The sequence below is a fragment of the Chaetodon trifascialis genome, chromosome 21 (assembly GCF_039877785.1).
Source record: "Chaetodon trifascialis isolate fChaTrf1 chromosome 21, fChaTrf1.hap1, whole genome shotgun sequence".
Lineage (NCBI taxonomy): Eukaryota > Metazoa > Chordata > Actinopteri > Chaetodontiformes > Chaetodontidae > Chaetodon > Chaetodon trifascialis.
In genome coordinates, this window is record NC_092076.1 from 6,402,820 (window position 1) to 6,429,307 (window position 26,488).

At 43.7% G+C, this 26,488-nt stretch overlaps 2 protein-coding genes across 2 annotated transcripts in view; one reads left to right on the forward strand and one right to left on the reverse strand.

Annotated features, from left to right (window-relative positions):
- Positions 1-1,182: 1,182 nt before the first annotated feature.
- chac2 (ChaC, cation transport regulator homolog 2 (E. coli)) lies at positions 1,183-4,427 on the forward strand. The gene is made up of 3 exons (XM_070990489.1): positions 1,183-1,536; positions 2,163-2,198; positions 3,609-4,427. Exons 1-3 carry the CDS (start codon positions 1,402-1,404, stop codon positions 3,993-3,995), a joined length of 558 nt encoding a protein of 185 aa, XP_070846590.1. The 5' UTR covers positions 1,183-1,401; the 3' UTR covers positions 3,996-4,427.
- Positions 4,428-9,461: 5,034 nt separating this feature from the next.
- The window catches only part of psme4b (proteasome activator subunit 4b), a 33,405-nt gene continuing 16,378 nt past the window's right edge, over positions 9,462-26,488 (reverse strand). Inside the window, exons 20-47 of the mRNA XM_070990490.1 lie at positions 25,554-25,711; positions 25,130-25,225; positions 24,962-25,017; positions 24,767-24,823; positions 24,604-24,659; positions 24,395-24,493; positions 24,243-24,305; positions 24,018-24,113; positions 23,707-23,835; positions 22,467-22,676; positions 22,243-22,379; positions 22,012-22,065; positions 21,634-21,763; positions 20,752-20,833; positions 20,234-20,387; positions 19,712-19,778; positions 19,493-19,618; positions 19,078-19,230; positions 18,839-18,943; positions 17,777-17,868; positions 17,476-17,607; positions 17,055-17,257; positions 15,710-15,795; positions 15,405-15,533; positions 13,969-14,124; positions 12,767-12,905; positions 12,426-12,559; positions 9,462-10,424 (exon numbers count right to left, since the gene is read on the reverse strand). Of these exons, the coding sequence (XP_070846591.1) occupies positions 10,290-10,424; positions 12,426-12,559; positions 12,767-12,905; positions 13,969-14,124; positions 15,405-15,533; positions 15,710-15,795; positions 17,055-17,257; positions 17,476-17,607; positions 17,777-17,868; positions 18,839-18,943; positions 19,078-19,230; positions 19,493-19,618; positions 19,712-19,778; positions 20,234-20,387; positions 20,752-20,833; positions 21,634-21,763; positions 22,012-22,065; positions 22,243-22,379; positions 22,467-22,676; positions 23,707-23,835; positions 24,018-24,113; positions 24,243-24,305; positions 24,395-24,493; positions 24,604-24,659; positions 24,767-24,823; positions 24,962-25,017; positions 25,130-25,225; positions 25,554-25,711 (3,234 nt within the window). The 3' untranslated portion in view covers positions 9,462-10,289. The remainder of the gene's footprint in view (positions 10,425-12,425; positions 12,560-12,766; positions 12,906-13,968; positions 14,125-15,404; positions 15,534-15,709; positions 15,796-17,054; positions 17,258-17,475; positions 17,608-17,776; positions 17,869-18,838; positions 18,944-19,077; positions 19,231-19,492; positions 19,619-19,711; positions 19,779-20,233; positions 20,388-20,751; positions 20,834-21,633; positions 21,764-22,011; positions 22,066-22,242; positions 22,380-22,466; positions 22,677-23,706; positions 23,836-24,017; positions 24,114-24,242; positions 24,306-24,394; positions 24,494-24,603; positions 24,660-24,766; positions 24,824-24,961; positions 25,018-25,129; positions 25,226-25,553; positions 25,712-26,488) is intronic.

Sequence of the window (26,488 nt, forward strand, 5' to 3'; positions counted from 1 at the left end):
TTCAGCCCAGCTGTGGATTACAACCACAGATCTGCATCTCCGAACTCGAGGCTGGTAAGTTACATAAAAGGTTTGCTGACTAGCTTGGCAGAAGAATGAGCACGGCTGCTGCTCATGGAGCTGACATTGCAGGCCAGACTGTTGCTGTCCACTTTATTTGGTTCTGAATCAGTGCTCACACGGCATACATGAAGTGCATGTTATTTGGGAGAACACACAACGATGCACAGAGGGAAATAGAAACTCAGCACCCCCTGGTGTCGGGATGAAAACCCATATTGCCTGTGTTATTTGTCCTATGTTTCAGGCAAAGGCACAAGTAGGCATTGACTGAAAAGAAATTACTTTGTGCATATTAAAAGTAGCCTAAGATCTAGTGGCTTAGGACACGTTATTCAAGAGGTAATTCAGAATCTAACAAACAAGAGCATTGTTTCTGAGACTTAATACAGCCTTTTTTCCTTAAGAATACAAGGGCACATCAATGCTTTTATCATTTATTAATGTTTCCTTCTTTCTATAATAACCTTCATCTGTATAGCACCTTTCATGCAGGAACTGCAGCTCAAAGTGCTTTACAAGAAAGAAATCACATGCACCGAGTGAATGCTTCACATGAAAAAGACAGAATGGATATAAAACAGATAAAAACATAAAAGAGATGAAAAAATGAATGAATTTAAAATACAATAACAAGCCACTTTCTTACATTTTAATTAATGTGTTGTTAGTCTTTCATATGTGAGTTGCAGAAATGCAGGTGGTTCAATGTGTGAAACCTTGAGTAGCTGGCAAGAATATTTCTGGTTGTAACAGGTTTTAACCATGTTAACTATATGTTATTGTAACAGAAATGAAACATAGTTAACATAAAAAATATGTACAGCCCTCCCTCAGGATGTCAGGGCGATTAGCTAAAACAAAAAACAAAAAAACACATAAAAACCTATTTCCAACGTGGGTGGAGTAAAAAAGGTTAAACAGTGGTGTCTGGACAGCTGCTAGGTTACAGAAAGAGCCCAAAACCCCCGGAACGGTGGCTTGCTTTCAAAATAAAAGCAAAGACATCTAAAAGGCATAAGCTACTAAAACGAAATAATGTACAAAAGTAAGACTTTAGTTTACTTCGTATGTCGCGTTTTATTCTGAAAGTTGTAGAGCGGAAGTAGCGGTGTGTACATCAGCCATCGACTTGACATTACAGCACTTGGGGCAGACACCATGGCAGAGCTATAACTATCGCGTGTCACCGTCGTGACCCACTCGGTTACAGGTGTACATGTCAGTCGTTATAATGTCACTGTCGTCAATGAAGCTAACCGCTTAGCTAAAACGTCGCCAGCCGGTCCACCGCTAACCGTCCTTGTTGTCGACTCGGTGTCGTTAGCTTAACGTCTCATCATGTGGGTGTTCGGTTACGGGTCCCTGATATGGAAAGTGGACTTCCCTTACGAGGAGAAAAGAATTGGTTACATTAAAGGCTTCAGCCGTCGGTTTTGGCAGGGCAGCACCGACCACCGGGGAGTACCGGGGAAGGTGAGTAACGTTAAGCGGTAACGGCTTTGTGAACCTAAATATAGCCGATTCACGATGACTGTCACATTAAGTGTTTCCGGACAGAACGATCAAAAACCGGCATAAAGTAAAGTATGAAAGAGCTGTTCTGCCCTTAAAAAGCTCCGATTTAATGCTGTAAGTTACAGAAAAGTTCTTAGTAATAATTGTGTAAACAAAGGAAGAAATTGTTAATTTAATGTAACAAAGCATCACATTTGGGCTGTGCCCATCAAAAAAATAGTATCTGGTTATACACTACTACTACTACTACTACTACTGCTTCCTTATAGAGGTTAGTACAAAAGTAAAGTTACTGTACGAAAAGAAGTTTAGCAAAAGTAATTTTCCACCTTTTAAGAAGCAGCAGCTCATCATGGTGTTATTTCTCAGCTGGCATCATTTATTTATGTCTTACTAATCATGGGAATTAATACTGTACATTACAGGTTAGTCATTACTGTATTATGCTGCTGTTATTCCCGTAATATTTCCATAAAGTAGTTCTTGTCCAGTGTAATACCAGTCTGTTTTAGGATACTTATATTTTACTGTTGGGGCTTTTGCTGCTTTTAAAGTGTTTCTTTCTCCGTTTGTGTCCTTTACAGCCCGGCCGGGTCGTGACTCTGGTGGAGGATCCTGAGGTAAGACCGTCCCCGTCCTCAGCTCAGTGGTGCCACACATGACATTTTTCTCATTTGAAGTGTAGAGGATAGTTTGTTGGAGTGTTACACATTGTTTGTTACTTTGCCAGTTACTTCCTCAGTGACTTGTTTACATAAAATGTTGGAAAATAGTGAAAAATTCCTCTCTCACTGTCCCACAGCTCAACGTGATGTCTTCTGATGTCTTGTTTTATCCGACCAAAAGCCAATTTACTCAGTTTGGAATAACATGAAGCAGAGAGTACTCAATTGGAAAAACTGGGAGCTGAAAATATCTGGCATTTTAGCTTGATAAATGGCCTCAAAGATTAAATAAATAATGTTATAGATTAATTGTCTGCCAACTAATCAATAAATTAACTTCATTTCAGCAGAATAGTCGGAGGTTGTTTTTATTTAATGACTAAATGACCATCAAATTAGCTCCAGATTAATTTTATGTTGCTCAATCAACTAGTTTTTGCCACTCTCATTTGTAATATGTCACATGCATGTACACTATATATACATCCTGTATGCAGAAAAGGAGAAAATAAGGTGCAGACGCTTTATTTACCATTTAATTGGATGCCTAACTCGTAAAGATTTGCTGTTATTAACAGGTGGGTGCGCTATCAAAAGTGACATAAATCTTCAGGATATTAATTAAAGGTGATAGTGGCTGTGAATGTGAACTTCTTTATTAGAAGCAGATTGGTCTTCAGTGGAAAAGCAAACAAAATCCCATTTTATTTACACGGCAACAGTAGATTATCACCACCTGAGGGTCATAATTCACCTCCCTTGTTATGTATTAAACTGTATTATTAGGTATAATTAAGGGTTTTCAAGTGATATTCACTTCCAGTCTGTTTTTCCAAAACTGTGTGTAGAGCACAAACAGTGCCAGCGCTGAAGAACGCTCATCTGGCTTGTCATAGTGTTATGGATATTTTATTAATTGCTACATGTCAGGGCACGATGAGACAATGATGCATGCTGAGCAAGCTGAACGAGTGTGTGCTCATCAGGAAAGGCATCTCATACAGCTGAAACAAAGGGAAGGACAGTGTATTGTGTTGTGACCTTGGATGAGAGATAATTTGTCGCGGTCGATGGGAAACAGATAGAGATACAGAGCGTGTCCCGTGATGCAGTGATAACATGGTAAGCATCTAGAAAACATGTGCTTAGAGGTGACTTGATAGCTATCGTCAAAATGTTCCCGAAAAGGTTTTAAAGCGTTCTGCGTGTTTCTACAGGTTGTGATCTCAGATAGCTTGTCTTATTTCGGCTCTGCTGGGAGTTAAATCAAAGGAGTGTCGTGTCATGTCTGTATACAGTCTGTCACTCCATTTCTTCCCCTACGAATGTCAAACCTGTTTTCCTGCCCTCATGCTCTCCCTTCAGGGGTGCGTTTGGGGCGTCGCCTACAAGCTGCCGACGGGCCGGGAGGAGGAAGTGAAGAGCTACCTCGACTACCGAGAAAAAGGTGGTTATCAGGTCATCACGGTGACCTTTCACCCCCGTCCACCGCTCACTCCCCCGCCCAACCAGACGCTCCTGTACATCGGCTCTCAGGACAATCCAAACTACCTCGGTCCCGCCCCTCTGGAGGAGATAGCCAACCAGATCGTCAGCTCTACCGGTCCAAGCGGGAAAAATACGGAGTACCTGTTCCAGCTGGCTGATGCTGTGAGGACCATTCTGCCTGAGGACTCGGACGCTCACCTGTTTTCTCTAGAAAATCTAGTGAGGGAAAGACTACACGCACACACTCAAACAGGTTGTTTGTAATAAGGTACTAACACTTAATAATGACAACGATGGATAATCTCAGGGTTTAAGATCTTACCATTCTTGTACAATTAGCCTGACATGCCAATCATAGGTGCACTCAAAGTAAATTGAACATGCTCTTGAACATGCATGCATGGTTTTGGTCTCTTTTGAAATGTAACACTGATGTTTTCCCCCCCAACAGTCAGAATCACTGAATTTGAAGATTTTTCTTCTGCCTGAATATATATTTTTGCTAACCTGCAGCTGGGACGTGTTAGCTGGAAAACACAGTGGGACCACAGCGGGAGTTCAAATTTGATAATACCATGGAAAATTAATGTGTTACATGTTTTTTTAAGGGTATGTCAAGGTGCTCTCAAAAAATGGCCATTTGGAGACTCTTGGTTACCATTGCCACATATCTGTAATAAAACGGCTACCACTCTGCAAGGCTTCAACATACATTCATCATTTTGGGCTTTCAAGAAAGGTGACATTTAGAGGCATCATATCCCACATCCAGAGTCACACTTGGTTCTACTGACAGAGTAACTCAAGCATAAAAAACTGAGCTTTGTGCATATAAAGAGTCAAAACTAGTGTTATGGTAGAAAAGGAGTTCATATCAAAAATGAAACAGCAAACTATTTACATACTTTTGGGTTGTTGCCAGCCATTTACAAATTTTTAGCCACATGTCAGCTATTGTAGCAGTCACGAGTGGGGACAAAGCACAAGCTGGTGTCTTCACATGGCAAAGCCTGCACTTCAGCCGGCCAGTGGTGCTGCTCCCACTGAAATGCACTGGCCTGTGATGGGATGTGTGTGGAGCAGGAGATGGGGAGGGTCTGGCTGTGGAGGAAGACCCCACTCCTGGGTCTCTCTGAACGCTGTCTGGGAGAGAGGTGACTCTCCTTTACCTTTTGCAAGTTCTTTGTGGAGGATGAAGGCGTTCACAAATGCAATGTCCATGAAATGGTAAAAGACTGTCCTTCACCACATACGGGTTTGTGGAGGACTTTGTAGTACCCTATCAGAGAGGTCCACTCCACCCATGTGCCTGGATGGACAGAAAACTTTGAGAAAAATATGCCAAAACATCAGCATGTCAAACACAAATAACTACATATCAAATGGCGTAAAACATAGTGGAATATATAGTACATACTTGTACTCCTTCCCCGCTGGTGGGACTGGGACGTCATTCATGGAGTCTTCCAGAACAAATACTACATATCCCCAGTGACCAGGTTTATTTTTCATGTCTTGTATGAGCCTCATGAGGCTTTGGAGGCAACCATTCGCTCATCCTTTTGCAGGCTTCCCTTATCTCCTTGTAGAGTGGCTTTATCTTGCAGAGCCGATTGAAGGCTGGCCTGCCTTTTGCTCGTTAGCAGCATCCACCACAGAGCAACTGAGGTGAAGGGAGTGGCACATCTTGAGGAACCTCTTCCAAGTCATTACCTGTCTCGGGAACAGTTTATCCTCGTGGCAGTAGTCAGTAAATGCTGTGCATTTAATTACACCCGTGCAGACAAAAGAGGACAGGAATGAAAACATGTCCCGCAATGTCAGATCCACCCATGGGTTGGAGGGTGACCCAATGTGACTGGTGTTCTGAATCTGGAAAGCAGAGTTGGTGAAATTTACGTTGAAATATTCTGTGATATATTAGTGAAATGATAAAATAAACGCTTAATAATATATTTATTTATTTATTTCGAGTAAATGAAAACCCACTGGAGAGAAGTGTCTCTGCCCTCTTCATATAGCGCCTCTTCCTCTCAGTCAATAGTCACCAGCTCGCTGTCTTCTTCAGATATTTCATCCTCACATTCGTCGTCTTCGGCTCGACGACTTTCCATTTATCGGGAATGCCCTTTTTTTTGGTGCCTGTTTTCCAATCATGTACTTTTGAAAAACTCTCAAAAACAACCCTGTTTGCGTTTTCCGCGCAGCACGTGGACGTTAGATAAAAAAAAAATACATTCAACCTGTTCAAATAACAAACAGGTATTACTGTTAAACACGCATAGCAATACAAAAAAACTAATGTATTTACAACTAAACCACATACATGTATATATAAAAGATTATATATATAGAATTAAGTTTAGGTGTGGTTAATCAATATATTGAAGGAATTCAGAAATTTGAGGCACTCCTCTTTTTAAGTTTTTTCAATGTTTTTAAAAAAGATTTCAAGTCACAAAACTTAAAAAAAACCCTCTCCATTCGTGTGTGTGTGTATAGTACTTCGACGCAGGTGTGAAAAAATGCTGTAAACTAAGAATGCTTTCAAAAATATAAAATACTAATTGTTTTTTTTTTTTATATCAATTTACAAAATGCAAACAAAACAAAAATCTAAATCAAATAAATATTTGGTGTTACTACCCTTTTCCCTCAAACCAGCATCAGTTCTTATAGGTACACTTGCACAAAGTCAGGGATTTGTAGGATTATAGTCAGGCCTATGATCAACCAACCAGTTATACCAAACAGGCGCTAGTGATCATCAACTTCACATGTAGGGTGAAACACAGTCAGTAACTGAAACAGAATCAGCTGTGCAGGAGGCTTAAAACTGGGTGAGGAGCAGCCAAACTCTGCTACCAAGGTGAGGTTGACTGAGCACAGCAACGAGACACAAGGTAGTTTTGCTGCATCAGCAAGGTCTCACCCAGACAAAGATTTCAAAGCAGACTGGGGCTTCAAGATGTGCTGTTCACAAACGGGCCACACTGAGGATCGTAGTGTGGTCGTGGTCGGCCAAGGAAACTTAGTGCAGCAGATGAGGAACACATCGAGCCAGTTTCCCTTTGAAAAACAAAAGAAAACTTTGAACATAATGTAATCGTAATATTGGGTCACACTCCTCGTGCGAACAGTAACTCGCCCCACTGAAGGTTTTTAATCTAGAATAAAGAAAGTGTTCGTCCCTCCAAGCCAAACCTTTTGCGTCTCATCTGACCACTTTGAAGAGTGACAGCGTATGTTTTTACCCTCTCCGGGAATGTTTGCACATTTTCTGTGAAACCAAAAGGCCCTCGAAAATACGCTGTCTTCTTCTGATCTCCTGCCTCTTTTATCCTTGGCCACAGCAGCTCCCACGCCGCTTTGTCTTCCTTTGTTAAATCTTCTGCAAACTGACTGCCAGCTTGTTTGCATTCATCACAGTCTTTGGAGAGCTTCCAGATTTCGTTTCTGTTTCATCTAACAAAGTGAATGATGCTTTACCTCGAGTGACTCTTTCTTACTGACACGATGAACTGTGTCCACCTCGTCATCCACATTCCACGACACTCCTGGTGCCGTTTTAGAGAGAAGGGAGTTCACCTCTTGTTGCTGTGACATCTTTGTCTTCCATCTCTTTTCCTTGTCAAGTTTGCAGACTTTCTGTTAATTCCACCGTTTTATTATGGTGATCGGTCACTTCTTCTCACATCACGAGTTCTTCCATTCTTTCTTCTTGGATATCAAATCTAGCCGCTAGCTTATCAGCCGTGTTTCCATTAAGGTGTTTTTATGAGCATTTTTGAAATATTGCATTCAAAACGCCAGATGGAAACAGCAAAAGTCCAAAAAAATGTCCTAAATTTCAACAAAAAGTTTTTACACTGGCCTCTTGTGGTTTTTGTCTTCTTTGAAAAAGTGTAGGGAGTTGGAAACACCTTTGCCGAATAAGCTGAAAATGACTAATCAGCTGTTTCTGCTACAAAACCCAAAGAAGAAGCTGCTTCTGCTGTTGTCTCCCATGAAGCCCGAAAACATGGCTGGTAGCATGAACAACAGCATCAAATATGGGCAATAGCAGCTAAGATGAAAGAACAATTACACCTTGTCTAAACGAACCTCTTGTTTCCAGTTCTCAACAGTCTTCTTCTTCTACTCATAGCCTAGTGTAACCTAGTGACCAGTGGCGTTGCTAGGGTCTCTCGGGGCTCCAAGCAAGAAATCCCAGGGGCCCCCACCCCACCCGTGCACACCACAAAAATTTGGTTTTGGCACACGTAAATGCACAGTTTCCGGGACATTTGAGATGAATACTGAAAAAATAGATTAGTGGTTCTCAAAGTGAGGTCCAGGGACCAACAGAGGTCCCTGAAATCCCAGGCCTAGCAATAACCGTTGTTGTAAATAAGTGGCCGAGGCCCCGCAAGCCCCACCCCTGCTAGTGACTTCGGGGTCTGTGGTGTGACTGGCCGACTGGCTTGCTAGCTAACCCCGCAGGTGCTTGTGGAGCTTCTCAACTCCAAATGTTGGAGCGCTTTTTCAATTCGTCATCAGTTTTCAAAAGACTGCCAATATTCAGAATCTGCACTGTTGATTTCCCACCCCACACATTGTCAGCAGTGAATTTAGCGATGAAATAACATGAAAATTGTAAAACAAAAACACTTCCTGTTGTTGGTCCGGCTGGTTGTTGTGACTGCCATCTTTGAGTCATTTGTTTATTTGTTTATTATGAACATGGTAAGCATTATACCTGCTTAATATCAGCATGCTAACATTGTCACTGTGCGTATGTTAGCACACTGATGTTAGCATTTAGCTCAAGGCACCACTGCGCTTTAAGTGCGGCCTAACAGAACAGCGAGCGTTGCTGTAGACTCTTGTTCCTGTCTCACAGCACTATGGTTAGTCCTACCTTTCTATGTACTGTAGTAAAACATTTTTAAATATAAAAGTACCATTTAATTTAAATAACTGTCTCCATACACCACTTTTTTTATTTCATTGGCTAATTTAGATTTAGATGATTCAAATTATTTTAAAAAGGAGAACAAGGTTTGCCAGAGAACTTATGATACAGTTTTTCATCTCTAAAACTCAATTTGAACATTAGGTTTAAGGGCATCATCAGTCATGCCCAAACACCTTTTTAAGAAGACATTATTATAACTCTTTCCAAAATTGATTGTCTAACCAGATAATGCTGCTTAGGTAAATGCCCTCCATCTCTCCTCCCGATGTGAAAATCAAATTTCAGGGCCGGCATCATCATCATCATACAACTGTAATCACACAGCGTACAGCCACTAATAAAGTACACTTTATTACACCGCACTCACCGGCTATGCTTCTTCTCATTCTGCATGTATCTCAACACGGTGAACACATCAAAGTCAGCAGCACTGCATCAGGAAAAACAATGCAGAATAAAAATAGTGACACCTCCATTGTGATTCTGTCCTTCTTAAACACACACACACACACACACACGGTTGCATCCAGTGTTTACCGGCTGCAGTCTGCTGCAGCATCTATACAGCACAGTGTTCGGTACAAAACTGGAAACTACCCATGCGGAAAGCAACATCTGATCTATATTTGAGCTCGGTGCAGAACATAATCTGCTGCGGACAGCTATGTGATACGGATGTAGGCAGGTATTTAACATGATCAGTCACCCCTGGCAAACACACAGCATGCACCACTCACACCTCCTCGCTGAAATGAAATACATCCCTCTTTACAAATGATGCAGTGAATTTATTTAACAGGGAACAACAGTAAATTCTCAGTGTTGAGCTACTGTGTAATACAACACAGGGTTGTATAGGAGTATAATGATATTACAGCATGTTACACGTTTTATTACTTATTATAGGTATGTATGTCTTATAACATTTATATCATTACATGATTTATATCAATATTAAGTGTTATTTATCACACACACATTAATGATAAGTGTTGGATTACATCATAACTGTAGAAATACAGTTTGTCGTTTTAATACTATTGATGTCATTTTCCATATTTATTCTACATATTTATATCATCATATAAGATTTTTTTGTTTTTAGTAAACGAACGGACAACTTGTCACATATTTAAATCTTTTGCAAGTAGGTAGATGGAAACAATGCAGTGAGAAACAGAGATCTGGAAAGACAAATAGGTTTCTGGCAGATGTGGGTAAAATCAGTGGTTGAATACAGTATATTCTACAACAACAACAACAACAAAGAAAAAAAAGCACCAAAAGGGTTGTTATCTCGAAAGTAAAGTGGCCTCCTTTGGGGCTGTTGAGCTGCTTGGCGAGACAAAACAAACACACCAAGTGAGTTAAATCTTAGAATCTGTTTTCCCAGGACTGCTTTTCTACTGGTTTACTGAAGGCCAACATTGGCACATGAGGTTCTAGACGCAGGGCTCTCAGCCACTGCAACAACATCAGACAGTATTTTAACAGGCTGCACGGAGGAGTTGAGTTCCCAGCAGGTTTGGAAGGAGTAACTCGTTGTTTTCTATGGTACAGGTCTGTCGGTCTGCAGAGGACCTGGCGAGGCGGCCGGCCGTCTAGGCGTAGTAACAGGGCGACACCAGCAGGTCCGTGAGCACGAGCAGCTGGTCGTCAGTGAAGCACTGACGATGCTCCTGCCAGTTATCGTGGTGAGTGCGCCTGAACTCCGACAGGGTCTTCTTCACCGTCATCTTGGGACAAAAAAGGGTAATCATCAAACATGCACAAGGCACATTCAGTCTGTGCTCAAGTGTAATCTTTGCATACTTGAGTATTACACATATATGCTACTTTATACTTATCTTTACTGCATTTCAGAGGTTAATACTGCAGTTTTTACTCTACTGCATTTATTTGAAACCGTAGTTACTTTGCAGTTTAAGATAAACAACACGTGTTGCATTGTTATTGATTGAAGTAGCAAACAGTATGTAAATCAGTTAAAATGAGCTCCATCTTGACTACAGCTACTAATACTTCTGTGCTTTTAATCAAGGAGATTTGAATGCAGGGCTTATAATGCAGGAGTATTTTGCACACTGTGGTATTTCTACCTTTACTAAAGTAAAAGATCGGATTATTTCTTCCAACCAAAAAAGTCAGAAAGCTGCAAAAGAAGTCCAGATTTTCAGACCTCTGTTGTTTACGACAGAATTCATAAATCACTGAGAAATCCATTTACTGCACATCATGATACTGGAGAAATCAGAGCAAACTAATTAAACAGCCCCATCTGTCCGTCTTTTCCAGGCTTTGGAGACAAAGTTAGCAAATTTAAATGCATCAACATATAACAGCCATTCACATCTTCAATCAGCTGCACACCAGAATGTTTCAGGGTTTCCTTCAGTCATGAATCAACCTTGAGTTCTTTTAAATTAGAAAAGTAAATCACAGTGTTGGACTGATGCAAATAAAGATCTTTGACTTCCAGATAAGCGAGATGTAACGCATGAATCAGGGTCGTGCTTTCGTTTAGTAATATTTATTATATGTACATATCTATGCATGCTTCATTTTGGTTCTTATAAGATATTTACATCTTATTTTCATTCAGAACTTGAACAGTTTGTCACACCGGCCTCCTCTAAGGCTGAGTAGAGCTGTTTTGCTCGTGGGGAACTATAACGTCCCATCACTGGAGTGAAACATGTACGTTTTAAAGTGTGTTTTTTAGCCCTGAAATCAGGACATTTCCATTAAACTCTGCAGTAAACTCCTGCAATAAAGAGGATGTTGATAGTTCTTTCTGTTGCTTCATTTGTTTTGAGGAGAGAAAGAAAGAAAGTTAAGCGCTGAGAGCAGCCTTTTTGATAACAGCCACTATCCGTTCTTATAGCGAGATCCACCCTGACGTTTAACAGTGGAACCAGGACGAGGCTGAAAAGCGAAACAAAGCCGCTGCCACTCGCTGATCTGGATCCAACAGCATCTGACAATCCTCCCACCAATGATCTCATTTGTTTACACGTATTAAAAACTAACGAGGCAATAATAAGTTATTGATGTTAAAATGCCACATATAACAATTTAAATACGCAACGTAGAAATTATTAAAGCGAAACAAGTTTGGAGTGAAAAGTTGGCGTGGTTCAACAAGGACACACAAACGGGAAATTAAACTGATGATCACTATAACCAAGGATGCATTCATGACTTAAACATCGAGAACATCCATTTTACATTTTGGCCTTCAAACAAAACGATTAGATTAGATTTTAAGGGAGGAAAGAGGCGCCTCGAGCCTGACAGCCAGAACTGATTTTTTCACTACAGATCATTTTGCCTGAAGAAACCAAGATATTGTATTCCTTATTATTCCACACAAAACCTGCACAACTGCTCTTTGCAGGAGAGCACACTGGGTAATTCATCTGCTTGCAAATATATATTTAAACTGTATTCCATTGTATTTTCTTTCTCATCTCTTTCAATTTGCAACATGAGAAGCACTAAATTATCATCATCATTGGCTGCCCATCACTTTAATGTATTATTCAAACTCTGCACTATGGATTACATTGCATGTCTTCTTCATGCCTCAAGTAAGGCCAAAGACACAATTTTCCCCTCAATTGGACAATGAAATTGTATTCTTTCAGCTCAAGATGTGTTGAGCTAGATGTTTGTATGCGGGTGTGTTTGTACTGGTGTGTGTGTGTGTGTGTGTGTGTGTGCGCGCGTGTGTGTACCTCTATGGGCTGTGGGTCGTTGAGATGGTCACTCAGGTCCATCAGTATCTGAGGCATCCAGCCTGGGACGTCGTAGGGGCTCGACAGGATGCACGCACTGAGGCCGAGCACCCCAGCATGGCGCCGCACCAAGTCTTCACACACACACACACACACACACACACACACACACACACACACACACACACACACACACACACGCAAATGGAGAGTTAAAATGGGCCATTGATTTCAAGGTTCACAATTCCCCTGAGATAAGAAAGGGTAATAGGGCAAGTATTACTGTGATTGCCTCACTGTGTGATTGTGACGTGTGTGTGTGTATGTGTGTGTGTGTGTACCTGTGGAGGCCAGCTCTCCTCTGGCCTTGGGGAGGCGAGTCTGACTCAGCGTCTGGAGCTGTGTCTGCAGACTAGAGTCCAGAGGGAAGAACTGGCACTGCAGTAAACCACTGAGGGTGGTGCCTGCCATGTCCCTCACCTACAGGGAGGAGGAGAAGGAGGGAGGGGTGCAGGGAGGGAGGGACAGCAAGGAGAGAGAAAGCGTTAGAAAAAGAAAAAAAGAAACCCGTGAAGATCAGAACCGACAAATAAAGGATGCGGTGGGGAGCACGAGGCAGTTTTAGGGCGAGAAACGCATACACAATTTATTAAAAGAGGCGAGTGCAAGGGGACCGGGGAGAAACGAGGCACAGGACAGAGATGAGCACAGGAGGAGGAGGAGGAGGAGAAGAAGAGGGAGGAGGGATAGATGCTGAGTTGAGCTGAGGTAAAATTCACTTGCAGAACATCACTGCCTTCCTGAATCACTTTGCATAAATTATGAATAAGCACTGAGTGACGGCTGATGCATTCAAATAGACAATGACAAAGGCAACGCGCTCACGGGCCGTGCACTCGCAGCGTTTTACAAAATATTAAGAGAAGTAACGTGTTTTTGTGAGTTAAGACAACCCGGGTGAATCCCAGCGCTTATCGATTTTCACCTGCACATCCAGATCAATAGAAAGAGACAGGCTGAAGAAGGCTTTAAAAGCACGGAGACGAGCGAGACACGAATTGTACAAAAGATGACGCAACTCAATATTGGAAGAGCACCAGTAGTAAAGCTGATTTTATCGCATTCGATAAAAAGACATGAATAATTAAATAAGACGTCAGCAGTTCGTCAATATTAACAGACAGAACAAATACTGTATGCTTTGCCAAATTATATTTTGGGAATTAGATTGACTTGTGATGTTATTTTCAGGTCATTTAAACTACAACCTGCTACAAAGGAGTGAAAGAGGGCCAAAGTGCTCCATCAACATCCCTGTGACCACAGAAGAAGAGAAGGCACCAAAACTGAAAATGAATTAAGAGCCAAGCAGTGAGGGTTATTTTTAAGCAATAACTGTGAACAGAAAAGAGGGATTAAGATTTAGTGAGGAGAGATGAGGGGACAATAAGTGGCCATTTATAACCCTGTGACAATTACACCGTACAGAGGGGCGACGGCTGTATTAAACCAGTGTGCGCTGCCTGTTTGTGCGTTATGTTACCTCCAGCTGTTCATCAAGCAGCAGCTGCATCACCAGCGTTTGGATGCGGAGCACCTCGGCAGGCAAACTGAGCAGGGTAAACAAGTTGTAGAAGACCATGATCTGGAGGTAGGTCAGCACTGAGAAGCGCGCATGCCACGACCTGCTGCCTGCCATCTAGAGAGAGAGGTGGGAGACAGACAGAGGTGGGTGGGGGTTTGTGCAGAGGCCCTGAAGACCCAGAAGGTCAGGCTTTTATATATCTTGTGCAAACTAAAATATTATGTTAGGGAGCGAGCTAACATGTTGTGCACACTCATATGTTTGTGTGCACAAGCTCTTAATAATTAATTCTGTATCAGTTCCTCAGCTTCTACCAGTTACTAGTTCTATCAAGTTTGATTTTCACCTGTTCTGCAATAAAAAACTTGACTCTGTGAAGCTGTAGATAGGTGCTTTGAGCTACATGCTAACGACAGTACGCTAACACGTGCGCAGTGACATGCTAATGCTAAACAGGTGTAATGCTTACTGTGTTCACCTTCTTAGTTTAGCTTATTAGCATGCTAACATTTGCTAATTAGCAATCACAAGTGCAGCTGAGTCTGATGGGATTGTCATTAGTTTTGCAGATATTTGTTTGTAAAGCAAAACACTGCATAAACAAAAAAAGGCTAGCTGTTACCCGCTGCTTCCGGTCTTTATGCTAAGCTAAGCTAACCATCAACTTGTAGAATCAGCGACATCTTTTAAATAATTTCTCAAATTTGTATCTTTTATGAATGCTTTGCATTAATGCCGGCACACTGTTTCATTTCCAATACGTCATCTATATTATCATTATCGTTTTTATCTTATTGTTGGGTATTTGATTATATTATTTGCCTCATTTCAGTGCTGACATGTTTTTATCCTGGCTCAGTCATGTAAAGCACTGTAAAAATAAGCTGAACTATCATTATAATCTTTTTTATTGTTATTATTATTATCTGCAGGCTTTCGCTGCACACATACAGATACAGTGTGAGCGTGCTATTGATTCTCTCATCTAACTCTTGCTAAGAAAGCCACTATTTCCCAAAATGTCAACCTATTCCAAAACAACTTTTGCACACAGCATAAGATATTGCTCCCACAAGATAAAAAATTTAGGTTTGGGTGTCAAGGTGCAACCAAAAAATGTTGTTAGAAAACTTTCTCATCCCTTCTACCATCAAATATGAAACTGTAGACACGATGGTTAGATATTCTGAGTGCGCTGGAGATATCTCTCGACGGGGTACCGCTCACATACGCAACCCACAGCAGAAATACTGTAAGCATCACAAAGGAAGCAAATTAAAATAGCACAGGTTGTTTTTAGTCCAACAACACCTTGGGCAGCATTAGGCTCGGAACACTGACAGCAAGGCAGGTGGGGCGGGCGGGGTGTGTGTGTTCGAGTGTGTGCATCTTACCTCTTCCAGCGCAGCCAAAACCAGAGGGATGTGCTCGGGGTACAGCAGGCCCTGGGACATGAGAGAGAGACACGTGCGCGCATCCTGCTTCATCTCATCATAGTTCTCATCAATCTCCACCGGGGCAATCTGCAGGGAGAGAGAAAACAGGGAGAGAGATGGAGAGAGGTAGGAAGACACAGAGCTACGCACCATTTTGAGTAAATGAAGAGAGAAATTGAGTTTAATGGGCAAATAAGATTGAGTGGGTAATAATGCTGCACTGGGACCTGTGCGTGCGTGTGTGTGCGCGCGTGTGTCGTTACCTTGAAGAGTAGAGGCAGGAGCTGGAGCTGCTGCTGAACAGGAGTGGTGAAAGTTCGCCCGGCGCTCGCCATCAACCATTTCAACACTGCAAATATCACGCACACACACACACATACACACACACACGCACAGGGAGGATTTTGGGCTGCTGCCAAATAATAAAAACAACAGACTTGGTGCTGTGACCTTACTGCATTGCTCTGCTAATAAAACACAATCTATCATGATTTAGTAACTAATGATTCAGATAATTTCATAACCAGATATTTATCTGAATAATGGAGATCAGAGCGCTAGCAGCCACTGAAAGAGCAACAATACCCAAAAGTTAAGAAATGAGATCTAAATTCAGTCATGGGTAAACAGGTTAGACCGACATTAAACACTGAAGCAGGTGCGAGCAGACACCAAATGAGAAAAGCTGATCTAAAATGAAGTATCTGCTCCAAAACTGTAAAGATTTTTTTTTTTTTTTTTGAAGCGCAGCAAAATAAAATTTTATTTTCCATCATGAAAGTGTAAACACGGTTTCAAAGCCTTCTCCCCACTGCCAAGAATACATATCTGGTGGGAAGATACGCAATACTTTGTTTTTTAGCACGTTACTAAAACTACCAAATTGCGTCCTCAGTGGGAGCTACAGGCTTGCACAATATCTCTAGAGGTATTCAGCCATGCGGATAGTTTTTAGATTTTATGTGCCGTGGTTTTAAAATATCCATGTGTGGGATTTCTGTTGCCACCTCCTATTGGAAAGAGATGTTGCTGTTGAATTTTGGAGATATAATTTCAGCCTCAGTTGTATTTGGACGGCAGAAGGCTGGACCAGTAAAACCAAAACTATCTGCAGAGATAAATACCTCAAAGGGGAAGCTGTCCTTGTGATTTGGGTGCACTGGCCCTTTAATTGAATATAAAAAAAAGAAAGTGAACTTCTGTTATTTAACTCGGAGACTAGTCTGTAACTGAGAGGAAAACAAAATCGATAATAAAGTCTAGTACAAATTACCGCTGCACAAATGTTTAAAAAAAGACGAGCCCTCCCAAATATTGAGTTAGACTCCTTTCCATAACTTTTATTTGAAAGGCTCGAACACACACCCTTGAAATTCCCCTTCATCTCCACTTCGCTGTCTTTTAAAGTGGATTTAAGAGGTGAAATCAATAAGGGATCGCAGCTTTTAGCTTGTTTCATCTGGCTTTGGTGTGTCAGTCTATTTCATCAAGAGAATAAGCTGTCCTGGTGTACATATATATATTTATTTCACCCACAGCCACTGCCTATCCCTGCCTGCACTATGTCCATCCACGACACAGTTTATATGCTTGCATCCACATTCTGACCTGTCTTGAGCAGCTTGACAGCCTGGGTGCGCTCGTCCGTCTCCTGGGTGTTCTCCTCGTGGACGTGGTTGTGGATCTCCGGCTCCGACGTGAGGGGCTTGAGCCGCTCTAAGACCCGGGTGACGAATTCTGCCACATGGGGGGAAGAGGTGGGCCGGGTGTTGGGCAGGGCCACGTCTATCATGAAGATATAGGTCAGGACACTGGAGAGAGAGGGGGGCAGCGGGGGTGACGGAGGAGAGGCGGAGGAGAGGCGGAGGAGGAAGGAGAAGAAACAGAAAGGAAAACAGTCACAAAGCAGCTGAGACAGACATGAGGCTTAGAATCGAACAGCCCGAGCAGTGCACACAAGCTAATTAGATTAACCTATTTAACCATGATTATGAAATCCAGAGGCGATAACACCAAGTTAATTCTGTACCTTCCAATGCGCTCCCTGACATTCTTGTACACCTGGGTGAGTTTGGGCTCCAGGTAAGCCAGCAGTCTGTGCAGCAGTTCAGAAACTCTCCACTGCTGCTGGGCCAGACCTCCCTGAAGCACATACAGCAAGCTGACAGAGACAAAGCAGAGGGGGATTGAGGGATGGGAGGTCGTTGTGTTATTGCGGAGCCTCAGCTCAGGTTCCCGCTGCAGCCTGAAATCTGAAACACTGTAGATGACATACACATACTCTGTGCATACAGTCATTCATGCACATGCACGCACACACATGCACTTACCTGGCATCCCTGAACGAGCCGCCCTCTCCGCTGAGCGGGCTCTCCATCAGCAGCTCAAGCAGCCAGTGGAGTTTCCTGGGGTCCCGGCCCTCCTATTGGACAGCAGCCAGTACAAAAGAGGCTTATTTTTGGAACTATTATTTTAGGTGGAAAGACACACACGTCCACTGAGGCACTGTGTGCACATGTCCCCATACTTTTACCTCCAATGGAAGCAGAGCCAGCAGTCCTGGGTTCAAAACTGAAGGTGTTTTTTGAAATATAAGATCATTATTTTGTGCACATTTTACTGATCTCCTGCACATTGATTTCCAAGCAGATGACTGCAAATCTGCAGTTGAACCAAACGAGAATGACATAGGTTTGTGTGGTTTATTTAACACAGGAGCAAATCACTCTACACTCATCTCAAACACATTTTCTGTCCTCCTCAATCTAAAAGTTATGTTTCCTGCAGACAACACATTTACACAGTTCACGGTTTTAGAAAATCCTCCGCTAGAACTGAAGAGACAGATGGAGGATAAATGCATTTGTTCCTGATTAACAAGATTTGGAGACTCCAGCCACGCTAGCCGCTCTGCGAGGCTGCACTCAGGCAACGCTAGCACGAGCTGGCTGGTAATGACGGTACTGACATGCAGAGATGCAGAAGGTGAAATGTTAGCTTAGCATGTTAGCAGGGGAACATGTTCACCAAAGCCATTAGGATTCATCATCTGCGGACTATGAATATTTACATCATTTCATAGTAACCACTGGAACAGAACAGATATTTCAGTCTGGACCAAACCAAGGGACAGACAGGCCGACAGACTGACTGACTTTGCCAACCCTAGAGCCATGTTAGCGACATAAAAACAACAAAATTCAATTCAATTCTCGAGTGCGCTTGTGCTGCGAATAGTGTTTTCAAAACCCAATTTTTACCTGAATGTATATATTTTTTTAATCTGCTCTTTAACATTTTTTTACATGGCAAATATACAAAGTCCCAACTCTCTTTATTGAGCCCTGAGCTAAGTTGCATGTGGTGCATCTGTATGCATGCCAGCAACTCACGCAGGCAGTAGCGATGCAGGTGCCCCAGTCTGTGTAGGTTTCCACTGTGATGTTGGTTAATGCCGTCCTGATCAAAGGGCACAAAACCTTCCACAGCCTGTCCACCTGAGCGCACACACACACAATAATGAAAGTTTTTATTAATATTGACTTTTCTTATCAAAAAGTAGTGCAGTGTGTACATTTGTTGCTGTGTGTGTGTGTGTGTGTGTGTGTATGTGTGTGTGTGTTTCCAGCACCTTGCTGAAACTCCAGAGTTTGCTGCCTCTGATTAGTCCTGCAGTAATCTCGCACACACAGCGCTGGGAGCTCTCATGGGGGTCGCTGGCAAGCTGCTCGAGGTGCGGCCACAGTAACGGCAGGAACATGTCACCATAGTTACGAAACAGCCCCTGTCAATCAAACGTGAGCATGAAGGTTTGCTCGCTGTGGGAGAACCAGGAGGTTTTTTTTTAAACCAAAGACAGATTACAGTCATTCGTTTGACGCAAGTAAGCTGTCAGCTGTCTGATGGAGAACAATGAATCACAGCGGTTGATGGCACAAATTCCAGCTGTACGTAGTTCAATTTAGCCTTGGCTCGCGGTGGTATGCTGTGTCACGTCTTTGTAAAAGGTTTGCCAGATCGATTGAGGCTGAGGGTTTAAATTGCACCTTGAAGAGACAGAAGCGTCGGGGGTTGAAGCTGTCTTTTCCTTTCCGATCCTCCAGCGAGAGAAACCCTATAAGCTGGTCAATAAACTCCGGGTCCGAGAAATATTCAAAGATGATCTTTTCACCCTGAGTGACACACAAACAAACACCGCATGCAGTAACCAGAAATACCGAGGCATCAGTGGGGGATTTTGCATGCGGTACAGTGCGAGCACGCACCTCGCTCATCTCTTCATACGGCAGGTCATCTTTTGGCTTTTCTGAAGCTGCATGGATCATCATTTCTCTGCGAGGAGCAGGGGAGACAAAGGAGAGGCAGCGGTGATTTATAGATAACAACAAACAGAGAAAATATGGATAGACACATACTGTCCTCAAATAAGCAGCGAGGATAAATGAATGATTAAAAAGTCAGTTAGTCAGCAAGCTGTCCGCATACCAAGACAGCCAGCCAGCCCTCCACCTATACATCAATTCTTCTATCTAGGCCAGGCAGGAAGTCGTTCACTCAGCCTTATCTAGGCCAGACCATGACAGGAAGTCAGTTCAACACCCGGCTACTTGTCCAGCCACCCAGATCAGTCATCCAACAGCGAGTCGGACGTAAAGTCAGCCACAAAGCCGAGCGTCAAATCAACCAGGCAGTTAAGTCAATCAGCTATTTAGCTCCAACCAAACAAGCAGTTAATCAGCCCTCCAGTTCCTAAATCCACCACCTAAACACTCAGTCATTCCCTTTACCTCGGCCATGAGTAGTAGCCCCAGTGTGTTTTCTCCACATACTGCTGAGAGTCCCACTGTTCCTGACTCACAGGCAGGTTGTTGCTGTCGTACTGCAGCCAGCGATTCCCCTCCCGATCCCCGACACACACACCCTCTGGATCCTCCGTGCCACCTGGACACACGTGCAAACACACACGCAATACAAGCATGCTTTGGGTGGCATTTGCAGGTGAGTGTGTGACGCCCACAGCTGGAAAGACGCCTGTTTCTAGGCCCCCAAAAAAATCAAGAGGAAAGACTTTCTAATTTCAAGCAATTTATCTTTTAATAGAAAGCAAATGTAGATTTATATTGCAGTCTTATTGCTTAATCAATCGGAAATTACCACACAATTAGTCTGTACGCCATGATGTATTATTTAATCAAAATCAGATGCTGAGATCGCAGCTGATGCTGTAGCAGACGCTGGACTGAGAGAAGGCGAGAGTTGTATGCTGTATATGACTGTTAATGTGCGTTTGTGTGCTCGTGCTCACTGATATCTGATGGCTTCATGGCCACTTTCTTTCTTGGGCGTTTTAGCTGTTTCAAGATCGCAGCCATTGCTGAGATCGCCACCTGCAGGAGAGAGAAATTGTACAGTATTAACACACACAACACCACAGAGGGCAATGCTCAGGCTGATGGTGCGCTGTGGCGTTGTTGCTGCTGCTGCTGTCAACAGTTCTTAGTTTTTCAGCTACTCACATCTGCACTTTTTCCACAGGTGTGTTTGGGACTTGCCGATTTGTTACTGTCAGTTATTTTGTCTGTTTTGTAATGTGCATGTTATGCTTTTATTTTGCATCCTGGCATCAGCTTTTTATCTGTGCACGGATGAACGACCGCAAACCTGAGCTCTTAAGAGTTTGTTTGCACTAGAAAGTGAAGCATACTGTACTCAAAAATACAGCGTGCAAACAGAAAAATTTGGAAATGTTGTCCCAAAATGCAATGCACGAAAGAAGTGCAGCTGGAAAAAACATTAACGAAAATGCAGGCGGTGGTGACAGCTCACAAATGAAACCTTCAGGAAGACTTCGCACACCTTGGAAACGGAAAGGTGTGTCAAGTTCTTGTACGCTAACTGCAAAAAGGGCAGAAAGATTCATGTGTGGTATGTACTCTGGATGAAACTGGGACACAGCATCTGTGTTTACGGAGACACGTAACTCCACGTCTGAATCATCCCATAATCCCAGAATTGAAAGATTTCCGCTTTGGCGAGTCCACAGGACGAGGCTCAGTGTGAACTGCATGCCACGTGTGATCCACCACCAAAACAGCCAATCCGCCTAAGTCTCTGTAACCCAGTGGGATATTGGACACTATAAACAACCCGTACAAACACGAACTCAGGCAGACAAGCAGCTGCAGACCTTTCGTATGCTGATGGAGTCATGTATGAGGCCCTGTGTGAAGTAGAGGACGGCGTCGGGGGGCAACGGGTGGTCGTCTCTCAGCTGAAGGTACAGCAAGTCTGTGGCCATGTGCTCAAACTTCCAGGGCCTGAAACACAAGCAGAGACTCACAAGTCTTGTTGGAAGTAAAAGAAAAAAATCGTATCGTTGAGTCTTTGCTGTTTATTTTTCCCACTCTCAAGCATGGCTTTTTGGATTTAGAGGCCTGCATCTCTGCCTAGAGGCTGCACATTTGCTTTTTAACTCCAGAATATATAACATCACTTCCATAGTTTGGTTTTTCTAACATTTACATAGCAAGTGCTTCTGCATATTGCACATAGAGAGAAAACTTACAGGTCTCTGTCTTCAAGGCAGTCCAAGAGATCATTGACCAGCTTCTCATATTTCCTGCACAAAAGAAAATGAGGTGTTAGTCAGCAGTACTACTCCCACCACTCCATGCACTGATGGTAATATTAGTAAATAATACAGGCTGCTGCTCCAGCTCTTCTGTAACCTTGAGAAAAGACGCCATTAAAACTACATGAATGAACAAATAATCCCAGCTGCAGTTTATATTCCTACCTCGCAGCGACCACATTTCTAATTCGCTGACGCTGAAGCCCCTCTTTCAGCTCCTCTACGGACGGTGCCTCGAAACAGGGCGAGGGATTTTCAGACTGCGCGATGCGATTGGCTACCTCGATGCAGCCTTCAGTCACCTAGAAGTGGACGTGGCGAAGGGAAGGGACAGTCAAAAAGGATCAGACGAGGGCTGCGCGTTGGCTGGTAATGAACATGTTGCTCACTGTGAAGTAGATCCCGATGGTGTCGTGCTGGCGGTGGATCCTGTCTGTGACGTCGTCGAGCAGTCGACCGATGGAGGGCTCCTCCAGGGTCATGGTTGTCGACAGGCCACAACGGACCAGAGCGGGCCACACCTCCCCCAGGCAGTCCCAGTCCCTCACGCTGGCCAGAGAAGCAGTGCTGTGCAAACCCAGCAGGCAGTACAGAGCACCCTGAGCGACAGAGACACACACAGGGTAAAGAAACATGACAGCTTACACTGTATGTGCTGGTTTAAACACCGATAACACAGAGCCGGATCCTTCACTCTCTCCATCAGACATGCGGCCTTTAGTCCCAATTTGAAGGACACAACCTGTGCGCCTCTGCAGCTCTAATAGTCTGTTAAAATGCCACAGCAGGACGTAAATAAGAGGCATAAACTCCATTGTTTTTGTTAACAGAGGAGACGTCAAGTTAATGTAATTACAGGGAGTTACAGATGTTCACCATTAATCTTACGCACTGTTGTCCGTTACACAGAGCGTTGAAGGGACTCGTCAAACCATGCTCTCCAATTTTGCCAAGTTAGTAAAATATTTCAGTTCTTGAGCTGCAAGCCCCTGATTGGCCCTTTGCCAAACCTTCTGCTGAGCAGTGATTGTCCGGTCGTAGCTTAGCAACCCCAACTAGACAAAGCAGGTCTGTCAAATGTGTCCCGCTCTGTTGGATTTAGGCAAGTTGGACAAAATCAATCATCACTTTGTCCTCATGAAAACGTTTCTCCAGTGAAAGCAGATCAAGCCATTAATCTCATATCTATGTTTTAGCCTGGTTAAAGCCAGTTTATAGAAACGAGTCTTTGGAAGAGCGCTGATGTTTCTCGCCTGATTTCCAACAGAAGACTTTTCCAGAGTTTTGATGCCCTGACAGCCTAAGTCTCCAGTCGAGCCCGGGGTACAGCGAACAAAAACTGGTAAACAGACTTCAGGCGGAGGTCAGGAGCGTACGGAGAGGATAGGGCAACAGTGTAAGACGGGCCACGGCCGAGCTGCCTTGAAAATGAGCAGTAAATCTTTAAAATCGGTGCTGAAGGCCTCCAGCAGCCAACGCAGAGACGCCAGCGTGGCCATCAAACACGCGCTGAAGACACAGTTTTGGACCATGGCTTAAAGTTTCAGCACCATGGACAGTGACTGTGAGCCCAGAGCAGCACATGTGTGTGTCACCATGTGCTACAGCATGTGTGGGTGTGTGTGGTACCTTAAACTGCTGTTGTGTAGTGGCGTGCTGCGGCGAGAGCAGTTGCAGGATTCGGGGAATCAGGTCTCTGTAGGAGAAGCTGTAGGTTCCCAACGCGGCCATTAGCACACTCTGAGCCCTGCTACGCACCTGCAGGGACACGCACACACACACACACACACACACATAAACAGATGTACATGCATACACTCTCAATTAATTTCTATTCCACCGGAGATGTTGATGTTAATACCATGAGGTAAATGGGAAGCAACAGATGTTCTGATTGAGTTTTGCTTGTTAATTTGTCTTGTGTGTGGTGTCAGTGTTACCTGGCTGTAAGTGCTGGTCGAAAGCAGCAGCAGATTACAGAGCAGCTCCTGATGAACCACTTTATATTCACTGCCCTCCACCACCAGCTTCCTCATCTTCTCGCAGAGAAACACAATTTTCAAATAATATTTAACTTTGCGACGAGAAGAACAGAGTAGATTTTATGCGACGTGCATGTTAACAGAGCTGCATCTGTGACCCCCCCTGCAAAGCGTTACGCTTACCTCATGCTGGAGCAGGACCCGGTCGATGAGCAGCGCTCTGATGTGCTGCTTCTTCCCGTGAAGCTGCAGAGGGATACATGCTTAAATCATCCCGCATCTGACTCACTGACACTGACAACAATCAGCAGCCGTGTCGCGCTTCTCCAACTCACCCTGTTTTCCATGGACTTCTTGACAAGAGTGAAGCTCTTCCAGCGTGAGTCAAACTCCTTCTTGTGGGTGCCTCGGAAAAACATGAGGTCACTGATGATCTGCAGTCACACAGACGGGCAAAGGGCGCTGTGAGACCTCTGCGGGCCTGCCGCAGGACAGAATAATGACATCCCACACATGAATAATAGAAAAATCAAAGGCTGGACACCTTAATGATGACGAAGAGTGACTTTGTGTCATCCTCCGAGTGCTCCAGGATGTGATCTGGATTGGAGGAAAGTGCAAACGGATTAATTGTGCATCACAATCACACTCCAAACAAAGTGAGGAGTTTGAGGCTGGTGTGTGGTGGAGTTAAAGTCTTCACTCACGTAGCAGCAGTCTCATGGTTTGGCAGATGGACTCTCTGTAGTTCTCCCGTGAATCATCTGGAGGGGAGGAGACACACAGACGGCCCGTATGGGCACAGAATGCAGGATGAGCGGCCTTATCACCCGCTGAGACTGTCTACACAGCGACTGCTTGTGCATGTGCGTTCACGTGGCTGCTTGTTTGTCTTTTCTTACCGTGGTCGACACCTATATGCAGCTTAATCTCCCACAGATTCACCATGGACGGCACGCTGAGAAGAAAACAAAATGGAAGCAGCAAAAAAACGTGACAAGCCTGCACGAAAATGTGTGTTCTTTGTATATACGTGTGTGTGTGTGTGTGTGTGTAGCTGCACGACTCACAGGTCAGATACGTGTGGTCCATCCAGAGGGGGCAGCAAGCTTCCAGCTCCAAGAAGGCAGTGCTGCACGATAGCAAGACTCTGCAACAGCTCCTCCCTGTGAATCAGAGCACGCGTTACAGGCCTGTCACAGCAGAGGGTCTGTGTGTGTTATGAATCCACTTGGCAAGCCTATAACGGCGTTTCAACACTCTCGATCAGCTAATTTCAACTTTTCCCCATCTGTGCTTTTGATTAGTCTTCATCAAGAGCGTTAAGACAGATATGAAAAACAGATGTTGAACTTCAGCTTTCATTTTTTTTTTTTTTTTGGACGCAGGCAAATCTAATCTATCAGTAACGGGAGGTCACGGGTTTCTTTGTTTTGCTTGCGCGTGGGCCTGATTACGTCTAGGAAAGGAAAGCTAAGGAGAACGACGGCACACCTGCTCATTGGCTGCTCTCCAGAGACGTGGCCCTTGATTCGCTGCAGCTCAGGTCGCAGGAGGCGGGACAAGAGCTGGAAAACGAAGTTCTCCTCCTCCTGACCAGGCACGTGCCAACACACACCCAAGGCGGCCACATCTCCCGCTCTGCCCCAGTCCTGAAGGTTACACAGAGTTTTTATCTTGAACAACTGGCAAGCAAACCAGCATAACCAGTCCACCTTAAAACCACAGTCATGTGTCATCTGCTCATATTTAAATACTGTATCTGAATCACACATAAAGAGTAAGGACGCTAATCAAAGGACAGAAGAAAACAAGTTATGCAACAAGCTGATCTACTATCAGATCTACAAGCAGATGAATAAGCCTGACAAAATACCTCAAAATGAAAGATTCAAAGAAAATCACGTCTAAACAAAATAAAGAATCAGTGATCGTGAACTGCAGATGAAAAGAGGTCAGTGCTTGACATTGTGGAAAGCAGCAGAGGAACGTAGGTGTAATTGCTGCCACCTAGACATTAAAACAGAAACACGCGTTTTTGTGCACTCATGCACAAAAACAGGACAGAATACCATCAATGTTTTGGAAATGAGCTATACCAGAGGGGGAGGACAGAAATACTGCCGGGCGATGTGTCTCCTGCTGCCACAGAGGACAACAGAACCGAAATCACCTTTGAACGTGCAATTCAGAAGCGTTAAAGCGAGATTATGCAACTTTGAAAAGGAAGAATGAAGCACATTGGTTGTATAAAAAATGAAAAACAAATGCAGCCTCACTTGACGAGGTGGCTCATGTTAGCTAGGGTTAGCACTTTGCTGACTTTGTGACTTTTCTGCTGCTTTTACACTGCGTTTTAGCATTGATCCTTATCCTGTCGACCAATCAGAGCTCAGTAGGAGTGATAAAGAAAGAGGGAGCCATCTTCC

Excerpts from the sequence above, each read along its gene's own strand:
- chac2 (XM_070990489.1), top strand. The coding sequence starts at position 1,402 with ATGTGGGTGTTCGGTTACGGGTCCCTGATATGGAAAGTGGACTTCCCT. Across the intron at positions 1,537-2,162 it reads ACCGGGGAGTACCGGGGAAG|CCCGGCCGGGTCGTGACTCT; the intron begins GTGAGTAACGTT and ends TGTCCTTTACAG. Across the intron at positions 2,199-3,608 it reads CTCTGGTGGAGGATCCTGAG|GGGTGCGTTTGGGGCGTCGC; the intron begins GTAAGACCGTCC and ends CTCTCCCTTCAG.